The following is an 11,469-nucleotide window of genomic DNA, read 5'->3' on the forward strand; positions in this document are numbered from 1 at the left end:
AAGGGACCTATTGGTAAATATGAGAAGTTAATAAACTTCCGATAACTAACTTGATGGTAGTTTGTTAAACTTATGGGAAGTTATTAAACTTCCAATAACTAACTTGATGGAAGTTAGTTTATAAAAGGAAAAGGGTTCTATCTCTGCCATAAGTTTTTTTCCCTCTAATTACCATCAAGAACGTGAGAGGAAAATAAAAGAAAGAAAAGAGATAGATTGGGACAAAGAACATTGAAGAACTTATGCTTTCATGGATCAAGATAAGTTCTACTTAATTCAAATTGTATGAGAAAATCATAGATTCTAAGATCCTTACAGTATGTTATAGATTCATTGAACATAAACGTATGGAATCTATAACCAACAGCTTCCCCAATCCGATACCTCTTTACGACTCTACACTACAGACACTCTACTATGACTCTCTGTGTCTCTCTCTACGAACATAAATAATGCAATAGTAATTAATTATATGAAACTATAGTAGTTTTAAGAAATACTTAAAATAATAATATGTATGTCCAAGCTAACTAATATGCATGTCCAAGTAAAAATGAGAGTTTAGGGACCATTGCAAACATAAACGACTTTTTTTCCTTTTCAAGGCTTTGATGTTAATGTAAGACTTAACTCCCTTCTAATCCAAATACATTTGTTACATGAAGAGAGTCCTCCATGACAGTGCATCAACATATTGTAGCATCGTATTGATCTTCATTATTTTTGGTTTCTGCATCTCAAACTAGTGTAGGCACGTATGTTTTCACTTGTTGTCTTCCGTAATGCGTCTTTCAATGATTTCTACGTCATGCATAGCTCATGGCATGTACCCATTGTATTAAACTACCTCCAGAATCATTATTGAAGTCATACTACAACTTATGTTATCTCCACTTTCACACAAAACTTGCCATGATTGATGTTTTCCTTTTCCTTTCTTTACTGTCAATTTGGACAAGCTTGAGAATTGTAGGCCAATGCTTTGCACCTTCCTTACATGCTTCTAAATAAGTCTTGTTTCCTTCTAAGTAGTAAAGGCAAATCATTAGTAGCATTAAGTCGAAAGGACTTAGAACTTGTTTGTTAAAACATAAAAAAAAAATAATGTAAAGATATTTAATAATTAAATAATATTTGAAGTTAAATGTATAATTTTGATTTTATTAATTATTTAATTAGTATTATAATTATAGTATTATTTATTTAACTATTAAAATAATCATTATATATTTTAAATTATTATAAAAAAATAATCACATAATTATATAATTAATAATTTCATATATTATATATAATAATAAAATTATAGATAAATGTATAATTATATTATTAGTAATTAGGTACATGCATAAGCCAGGCAGGGAGTGATATATTCAAATCCGACCCTAACCCCAACCCCAACCCAGCTTTCTTGAGTCGAAGGGGAATCCAACCCCGATCCCACTCAAAGTGAGTTTTTCCATCAAAACTCAGGCAGGTCCGATGAATACTCACATGTTTGAGGCATGTGGGATAAATATCATGATTTTTATTATCTCCTATGAATAATAGTTATGATAAAAATTTAATGAAATTGACTAAATTTACACATATTTTATAATTTACATATATTAATAAATAGAATATTTTGGTTTGTGTTTTATTTTGTGCAAATTTTGTTTGTTTTTTAAAAAATAATTTGTCTAATTAAAAGTTTCAACGTTTAAATTACTAAACGACAAGGCAATGAATATCATAAAAACAATATTTTAAAAAAATTTAAATCAGGAAAGTTTATCGAGAAAAAACATAGTTTTTCAGAAATTACGAGAACAAATAATTATTAGACGTCATATATTTTTATATTAGAAAATTGGAAAAAAAAAGACAATGATACACAACTTATTTTTATATAAGAACATCTTCTCTTTATATTCATCAATGTTTTTTTCTTTATCGTAATTTATAAGTTTAAATACTCACAACTTAGTCATTTCTTTCCTTTATAGAAACGCAGTTTAAAAAAATTAATATTTATACAATGTAATTTAAAATATTATTTATTATTAATATACCGTATAAAATTAGGCATGTATTAAGTTATTTACAAATACAAATATATTTATAAAAATTATATTTTTTAAAACACATACCAGGATACAAAGAAATCCTTAAAGACAGTTAAAAATAAAAAATAGCCGTTAAGATAAGATAATTGATTCTGATTCGAATCTATTTATATTTATACATACCAGGATATATGACAATTAAACGTCTCTGTTCCAAAGCTACTTTAAAGTACTCCTCCCTTTATCTGCTATTTCCTCATTCTTTAATTCTGCCCAAAATTTCTCTACTTTCCTGCCATCCTTCTAATTTCACGCCCTTCTTCAAAGGTGTGGGATTGGTCGCGTGACTTTAACGAGGTACGCCTTTGTTCTCCTTAATTTCAGTGTTTTGTCGATGGGACGATGTCACTCGTTGGTTCATAAATTTTGTGTTTTTCCTTTTGATTTTGGGTTTCGTGAGTTATGTAAAGTTTGTTGTTTTATTACCATTCCAATGATTCTTTTAATGGTTTACCTTAAATTTATTTCAAAAATCGTTTTGATGATGTTTTTTCAAATGTTTCTTTTTTATATGTTTGAAAGGTTTTAGTGTTTCATGCTGGATTTGGAATACTTGTATGTATGCCTTTCTTGGCTTCATGAATGTATTTTTCTTTCTCAACTCAAGCTTGTTATTTCCTCAAAGATGTAACTTTGTATTCTTTTTTTGTTTTTGTTTGTGCTCTTGTTTTTTCTGCCTTCTAGGTTCAGGGGTACAATATTCTGAAAATTTGATATATTTTATGCATATGTCATAGTATGATTAATTTTGAAAAAAAGGGTTTTTGTTTTTGCTCTCTTCTGAGTTCAGGGGTATAGTATTCTGGAAAATTAGAAAAGGGTAATTAAAGGAAGATTCTTTATGCATATGTTTGTAATATGATTAATCCTGAAGAAAGGGTATTTCGTTTGGTTGGTGGGATGATATCGTTGGTTCCTAAATCTTGTGTTTTTTCTTTTCTTTTTCTTCTTTTTTAAATAAAAGTAAAAAGATCCGTGATTTTATGCAGTATTACCATTCAAGAATTTTTTAACGATTTACCTTACAATTAACAAACGCTGTTTTTTGTTTTGTCTTGAATCTGCCAAAGTGGGTGTTTTTATTGTTGAAAGGTTTTTATTGTTTTATGCTGGATATAGAATGCTTATATAACTTTCTTTGCTTCATGGATGTATGCTCCTTTTTCATGCTTGTTATTTCCTCAGAGATGCAGCTTTATATTCTTCTCTTGTTTTTGCTGTCTTCCGGGCTCAGGGGTATTCTGAAAAATTAGAAAAAAGGTTAATTAAATTGATATACTTGATGCATATGTTGTAGTATGATTAATTTTGAAGAATAGGGTTTTTGTTTTTGCTGTCTTCTGTGTTCAGGGTATACATTGTATTCTGGAAAATTTAATAGACATGTTGTCATGTGTAATTCACCATCGAGCTCAAGTTAATAGTTACATAACTCGAGTTTTATGATTGTGGATAGCTAGTTCTTCTTTGCCCTCTGGTTCTTGCACTTTGTTTTATTTCTATTTATTCTGTATGCCCTGAAAATATTTGATCTATTTGTTGCCTAAAACTATGAAATCTGGAATTCCTAATGAATCAGTGAATGCTAACCCCCCACTTTTAGTGGATACCAGCTGTAACAGTGTAGTATTAAGTTATTCATTGAAATTCATTAGCTACTGACTAAGGTTGATAAGAAGTTTTAAGTGAGAGCAGTTAACTGCCTTTGTTTCATTATATAGACTATTTTTTTTTTTTTGTGGCTACATCTTCTATTTGGTTTCAAACTTTTAGTTATTTTCCTAGTGACTGATTTTGTTCACTGTGGTTTGTATATTAGGATTAGATTGCATCAACAAATATCTGTGATATGGATCGAATGAGTCAACAAGGGCATTATTTTCACTCTGAAAGTATGCATTTCACAAGCACCAACATCTGTCTGCCTAATATATGCCCAGTGGTTACATCTTCAGGCAACGGAACTATTCTAGATTGCCATTATATACTAGATGCTCATGACAGCTATTTAGGTCGGCACTTTCAACCAGCTGCTCCTCTCTGGCCGGACCAACAGTTGAATAGCTATAATAATGATGGTCATGCTTTGGCTTGGCATCTGTCTCTTCCAATGCCATATGTACAAGGTAAAGATGTTTTTCTTTCTCCTTTTTGTTGTTCTGCAGTTCACTTTTAAACGTTTTCTTGTATAATATTACTTTGCCAGTGAATCATTTACAATGACATATGTGTTGACTCAAGAGTATAAATCTATAGCTGGTTTATTCTTCTTTCTATAATCTGCCTCCCACAGTGTTGACTCCAGAGCCAAAAAATGTAGTCATCTTTCTTTCGTGGTGAATAGAATAGATTTGGTCTTCTGACTGTTGCCATTATTCTCCAGCTCTCAGTGCTAATGGAAGCTCATCAGAGAATGCAAGAATTGGTCCACAGAGATATCATGATACAACTGGCAGCAGAAGTGGCCACAGATTTCCCCATCCTCCTCCACAGTACCATAGCTTTCATCAACATGCACAAGAGATCAGAGGTCACTCCTTCTACTTTCATCCTCCTGTAATTGCACCTTTGTATAGAGTTCCAACGAATCCTTCACGCAGTTCTTCAATCCTCATACATGATGCTATTGAGATAGGTGCTAGGCATCCTGGCCATGTACCATTTGTAGGTGCACGTATACACCAGTCTCATAGAGGCAACATGCACGAGGCAACTCTTAGACATCAAAATCATCTTCCTGCGACCTTTTTCCTAGATGATGTAATATTTCCTATTTCATTTTGTACTGATTTTGGTAATTGGTACTTCATAGTCCATCATGATAGAATCCTAGGTTTCTCTTTTTCCTAGATGATGTAATATTGATTGTCTTATCTTATGCAGGATGTAGCTTTACTGGTTGACCATCATACTGATATGCGCTTGGACACTGAGGATATGTCTTATGAGGCAAGTATACTATGCATAGCCTGATATTGTATTTAGTAAATACTTAATGACATGTAAAACATTAATTTGCTAACTCTTTGGAATTGGACAACAGGAGCTTCTTGCATTAGGTGAGCAGATTGGCAACCCAAAATCAGGTTTATCAGAAAATATAATTACAAGTCAAATGAAGACCAAAACTTATTTACGTTCTACTAATGCGACTAACTTGGAGGAGGCAGCTTCTGAGGAGCAGGAAACTGATCTTTGCATAATATGCCAGGTATGAATTTTAGCATCATGTTTCTTTCACTACTTTATTTTAGCCATTGATCCATCAAATTCCAAACTTTTTGGGATAATTTTCATTCGACTTTGAGGTACTAGAAGGGGTTACCAATCAGTATTAAAGCACATTTCTCTTTCCCCTATTAACTGGAATGCTTGTGTATGTTTTCACAGGATGAATATAAGAACCAAGAGAAGATTGGAATTCTTCGATGCGGGCACGAATATCACACAGATTGTTTAAAGAAATGGTTACTTGAGAAAAATGTCTGTCCCATGTGCAAATCCGTAGCATTGACTCCGGGAGAGAAGTGTATATAAAAAACAATGAGATTTACATGTCTCTCTGTTCCTACATGCACACTTCTTAGCCACTACATTTTTTCTAACGAATTCATATTTTGTTAAGTATATGACCTCGTATATACACAGTTGCATTGTCCGGTTCAATTATTTGTTGGCACCATTGCACCAGAAAATTGTATGTATATCAAGTTCTTCTGTTGATATGTTAACTTTAGGCAATTACATTTTTGCTAGTTTTTTGTTTCACTTTTTATGTGAATGGTTGAATGTGTCCAAGTCTAGAATTAAACCTTTTTATTCATATTGTTCGTCTTTATGCTTTCTTTCTAGACTGTGTCGTCTGTCTGTTATACATCTTTTGTGCTATACAATGTTTGGTCATGTTCTAGAACTAGAATAATGAACAAATTCGTTCACACATGACATCAAACAACCTTTTTTTTTCTTTCAAAGTTTTCATTAAATTTTTCTAGTGAGCACAACAACGATAAATTTTTCTAGTGAAAAACTCTGAATGATGCAAAGCTAATTTGATTGGTGCAAACAAGTTTTTGTGTGAGTTGCATGACGACGTCGTTGTTGAGCCACGCGTTTGGAGCTTGGATTATGTTGACGTATATATGCCAAAAACAAACTCGAAGGGATCGGAATATGCTAAAAGAATTTTTTCAAATCAAACATTTTTTTTTCTTTTAATTTTAGTTTAGAAAACTGAAAAATTATTTCTAAAAAGAGAACTAACAGCCCTTACTTTTACGAAAGCTCCTATTAAAACTTGTTTGAATAATATCTTTTATTCTAGCATAAGACAAAAAGTCCGTTATAAAATAACTAGAATTTCATTTTTTTTCTGGAATTAAGCTTGAGAAATGCTAGGAACGCATTCTTATGGACACATTTTCCTTGAAATCTATTGAAAATAAAAAAAAAAATTGTGGGTCACGCATCGTATTTAATGATACTTTCTTTTGATTTTATAATTTTTAATGAATTTTAACAATAATAAAAAATAGTATGTTTGTAGGAGTGTGTTAAAGAGTGTGATATCAATCTTCTTTAACCTTATACAATATTTGAGATTACAGATTAATTTAACTAATTTAGTAATTTTTGGTGTATTGGGCGTGTTTGTTTAACCTCTTTTTCATTTAAAATTCCCTCGAGAAAGTTGTTTGAAATATATTATCAATTAGTATTTTAGCTTTTATATTATCTAAAATATTTTTATTTTTATATAATTATAATTTATAATAAATAAATGTTTGAATATATAAACTGTATTTTGGATTTACAATAAATAATTTAAATTATATATAAGATTATTTTAACAAACAAATTTCTTTTTTGACAAAAAAGGTTTAAATATATACTTTTGTCCTTGATAATTTTTTGAAAATTTTCTCTTAAATTTATTTAGATAGTACTTTAAAAATTCAAATTAAGTAATTTAGATAGCACTTTAGGAACCAAAAGCAAAAAAAAAATAAAATATTAGGGACAAAAAAGTTAAAAAATATATAAGACCAAAAACATATTTAAGCACTAATTTTTTTAGTGATTCCAAATCATTGTGAAACAGAACCGCAACTGACTAAACTTAGCTACTAATGGTTATTTTAAGTGTTCTTAATAAGGACATGACAAATTCAGAAACCTAGTACATGTGTGAAGCATAGGCTTACACTGAAAGTTTTTCATGACATAGATTCTTCAATCAAAAGTAGGACTAGCAGGAGAGGAGCTATTCAAAAGTTCAAAAGACAATTATGTTTTTTTGAATCAAAGTGCAGATATTATAAGTTGTGTATGATAAGAAGCATGATGCTAGGTGTAGCTTAAGTCAAGGGATAGATATCAGAAGCTACATATGACTTAAGGATAATTAGATGTTGCGCTACAAGTTGGTTAATGATGACAGACATGTATCACCAATCCAGAAGTACACACCAACTAGGACATGCATGAGTGCTTGGATAACACTGATCCAAGTCAAAGAACCAACAAACAAGTAGAAGGGCAATTGTTACTCATTGCACGATAGTTGTAACACCCTAAAAATTAACAACTCAGACTATAGTAAATATTGTGTCTATGTGCTATGTGAAAATTTAATTAATATTGAAATTAATTATAATGAAAATATAATTTAATTGATTAAGATAACTTTAAATTATATGTATGTTATTTTATGAGACAAGTTTTAGTGAAATTCAAATTTCATTAAAATCTAATTTTGCGTTGTAAAAAATTACATTGTATAAAATTTATATTGTGTTTCTACACTGTGTGAGATTAATTAGAATTGCACAATGTCCTAGTTAATTAGCAAAATGATATAAGCTATGTTCGCAAAACTAGCTGAAAGCTGAAAAATTGGTAGCCGAAAGATTTTAAGCTAGCTTATTAAATTATAAGTGTTTGTTAAAACTATGTGTTGAAGACTTGAAGTAGCTTAACTATATAAAATGACAACATGAACATATTAATATGATGTTTTTATAAAAAAAAATCAATTTTATTTTGTGGATAAAAATATATTTTGAGGTGCTATAACTTTAATGTTTTAGATTTTGATGATTACAAAATTATAAACTATTGATGGGATAATGATTTATTATTAAGTGAATAGGACCTACAACGTAAACGAGCTCACTTATTAGTATATCACCTTCTACAACTCTAGTAAGTATGTGTCCACTCATAAGAGGAAAGTAGTTTTATTAAGATATATTCAACATCCAACACACTGTTAAATTAGCCAAATCCACTTATTATATAAACTAGTGTTTACACACTGAGTTATTTATATACATTTCCATTGGACTTAAATCACTTATACACTTCATTTATTATATTTATAGGTGATGTCCAATAAAGTACGGAATGACTATGTTATCTACAAAAGGAAGTGCATGATCTCTCTTTTTGAATTTAAATTTTGTCTCTTTATTTAAAATTGCTTACAACTGAATTTAAGGAAATGACAAAAGAGAATGGAATATAAGGAATTTGCTGAATATTCTTCAAGGGTCACTTTTGTCACGAAAAAGGAATACATGCAGTTGTTTGTACTATTATTCTTATCCTCTCCGTTCAGAACATGTCACATGGCTTTGTCCCCAATTGTGAGACAACGGTCATATCAAGGCTCAATACTAATCATGTAACGGATCCATCACTGAAGTCTATAAAAGGCATCTTTTGCTCAAGAAATCAACAATGAATACACATCAAGTGAAAAAAGAGCACAAGTTATCTGAAGTGAAACTCTTCTAAATTAATGAATGACATACTGAGCACTTAAACTTTTCATCCTTTTCCAAGCAATGTTCATTTGTATTTGAGCATAATTGTATATCCACTCTTTGAGTGTTATTGAATCATTGTATTCATTCAAACTTTTCTTTGTAAAAGTCAGGAGTTACTTGGTGTTAAACAATACTTGAGTGTTCTTAGATTCAGGAGGAGTCTAAGGGTGCGTCAAGAGTGATATAGAGAATATTTGTATAGCCAAGAGTGGCAAGATAGAATACTTGTTTGTAATCAAAATTCTGATTAGTGAAACCTTTTATAGTTGTGTAAAGGAGAACTGGATGTTGCTCTATTTGAGTGAACCAATATAAATCAAGTGTTTCTACTTCTCTCTTAAGCTATTTGTTTAAGTATTCTTTTATTCTCATCTTGACATACTTGCTCAGCAAGTGTTTATTTGATTTTTTTTTTTTGAAAATCTTGTTTATTTGTTACTAGACGACAACACTTTATTTTCATCAAAACTTGTTTTTCAACTCAATGGACAACATTGTCTATATCTTCCTTTCTTATCTCTGTGATAAAAAAGCTATTATTTACACACACAAAAATTATCTTTGATTAACACACTATTCAACCCCCTTTTTAGTGTGATTGTTGATATTTCATCTTATACTATATCTTAAAATATTTTTAATCAACTTTAACATAAAGTAAAAAAATATAGTCAAGTAAATATTGTTCTTTGATTATGTTATTTTTTACTATTTATGATAGTCAATTTCATGAAGTATAATGTTGAAATAATAAATTAAATATTATAAATAGTATATAGTTAAAATAATACTGTAATATAAAAAAGAAATAACAGGAATTAGTGAAAAAAACTAAAGCCCTATTTTATTTAAAAATAGTAATAAAAAAATTAATAAATGTTTTAAAGATAAAAAGGAAGAAATATAACAAAATAGAAGCTAGCATTTTAAAAAAGGCTACTTCAAGTAGTACTCTTTTAAAAAACGTTAGAAGATACTAAAAAATACTTGTTTATTGAACAATCAAAGAAGCTTTTTGACTAGTTAAAAAAACTAGAAGGTAGCTGAAATGTCTTGCCAAAAATGAAATTACTAACATAAGCTTGTTTACTAAATAGTCAAACAAGATTTTTAGCTAGAAAAAAGCTAAAAACTAGCTAAAAATTAACCACTTTTGGTAAAAGCAAATTTACCATTTTTGCTTACTCATACAAAAATCTTTTTAAGATTTGCTAAGAGTCAATAGGCATTTTGGCCCCTGTCTTTGTACCCATTTTGCAAATTAGTCCCTATCTTTTTGAAATGTAAAAAATAGTCTCTATCTTTGCATAAGTGTTGCAAAATAGTCATTGCCGTTAAATTTGAAAGTAACGTCGTTAGTGAGGTGCATTGTTGGCAATTTTAATGCCACGTAGACTATCCAACGTGGCACTAAAGTGTGTGTTTATAAAGCTTCTTCCATGGACGCACCTCGTAAACAACAGGTAGCTACTCACTCTCTCTTCTTACCTTTAAACAATGAATCAATTAATCTCGTTCCTTAATTTCGCATGAATGCAACTCCATATTTGCCTCCGCAATCAATTATTCAAGTAATTATGATTTTGATCATCACTCGCCGGTTCTGATTATGGAAGGTTGTTGTTAATTTTCATTGTTCAGGTATCGTTGAGAGGAGCAAGTGCGAAGGAGATAACGAGAGACGCGCTTCTTCAGAAGGTCTCCTGGGAAAGAGAATTTCGCAATTACGCAAAAAAAGCTGCTTCTCCTGCGCTCTTTATTCAGGTTCTTTGTCTTTGCTTCCGATTTCTCTGATTTTAAAAAATTACCATACCGCATGGGTGTCAAAATAGGATAAATTTTACAAATTACATTACATGACAAAGTTATAACATATATAAAATTAACCTACCACTGACCACATGGATCGATTGTACAAAGTTATTCTAGCTTAAGTTTCAAGTTCAGGCTCTATGTAGTATGCAACTTTGTAAAATACGTGGAGGGCACCCATACTGCTTTTACTCGGCTCGAGCATATTGCCATTGGTAGAATATACATATGGTCTTTATAAAAAAGAATTAATCTAAAATTAATATAAATAAAAACCTTAAATAAGAGAGAGAGAGAGAGAGAGAGAGAGAGAATTCATGTTATTGTACTCAATTTTATTGTGGTGTGAAATACTGAAATTATAAAAAAGCAAAAAAAAAAAAATACAACTAGAAACATTCAAAGTGTTCATGCAGTGTCTAACATTGATACTTGTTTGACACATTATAATTACAAGTTTATGAGAAAATCGAGAGAGAAAAGAAAACTAAGGTTCAGAAAAAAAAAAAGCTGTTATTCTTATCTCTTGACATGGCTGTAATTTCTAATATCTATAGATTAGTGAGCCACAACTGTAAACATTTAGAGTTTGGTAAAGCAATTACAACAACAACAAAGCAGTTACAACATTCTAATATTGTGTCATTATTATTATCATTATATGCTTTTTTTTTCAATGTTCGTTTCGTTCATCTCGTGAAGTCATGAACCAGGCTCGT

At 30.3% G+C, this 11,469-nt stretch overlaps 1 protein-coding gene across 2 annotated transcripts; it reads left to right on the forward strand.

The window, feature by feature from the left end:
- The first annotated feature begins 2,241 nt into the window (after positions 1-2,241).
- LOC100808611 (probable E3 ubiquitin-protein ligase ZFP1) lies at positions 2,242-5,829 on the forward strand. 2 transcript variants are annotated; one of them, XM_006591140.4, is made up of 7 exons: positions 2,242-2,405; positions 3,928-4,234; positions 4,492-4,638; positions 4,744-4,868; positions 4,992-5,057; positions 5,152-5,319; positions 5,499-5,829. In XM_006591140.4, the coding sequence occupies exons 2-7, from the start codon at positions 3,958-3,960 to the stop codon at positions 5,643-5,645; spliced, it is 930 nt and encodes a 309-aa protein (XP_006591203.1). In that variant the 5' UTR covers positions 2,242-2,405; positions 3,928-3,957; the 3' UTR covers positions 5,646-5,829. The 2 variants fall into 2 exon arrangements, with proteins under 2 accessions (XP_006591203.1, XP_014619565.1); XM_014764079.3 differs by having other exon boundaries at positions 2,258-2,405; positions 4,492-4,868.
- The last annotated feature ends 5,640 nt before the right edge of the window (positions 5,830-11,469 follow it).

Source organism: Glycine max, chromosome 12, assembly GCF_000004515.6.
Source record: "Glycine max cultivar Williams 82 chromosome 12, Glycine_max_v4.0, whole genome shotgun sequence".
Classification (NCBI taxonomy): domain Eukaryota; kingdom Viridiplantae; phylum Streptophyta; class Magnoliopsida; order Fabales; family Fabaceae; genus Glycine; species Glycine max.

Excerpts from the sequence above, each read along its gene's own strand:
- LOC100808611 (XM_014764079.3), top strand. The coding sequence starts at position 3,958 with ATGGATCGAATGAGTCAACAAGGGCATTATTTTCACTCTGAAAGTATG. Across the intron at positions 4,869-4,991 it reads CGACCTTTTTCCTAGATGAT|GATGTAGCTTTACTGGTTGA; the intron begins GTAATATTTCCT and ends TATCTTATGCAG. Across the intron at positions 5,058-5,151 it reads CTGAGGATATGTCTTATGAG|GAGCTTCTTGCATTAGGTGA; the intron begins GCAAGTATACTA and ends ATTGGACAACAG.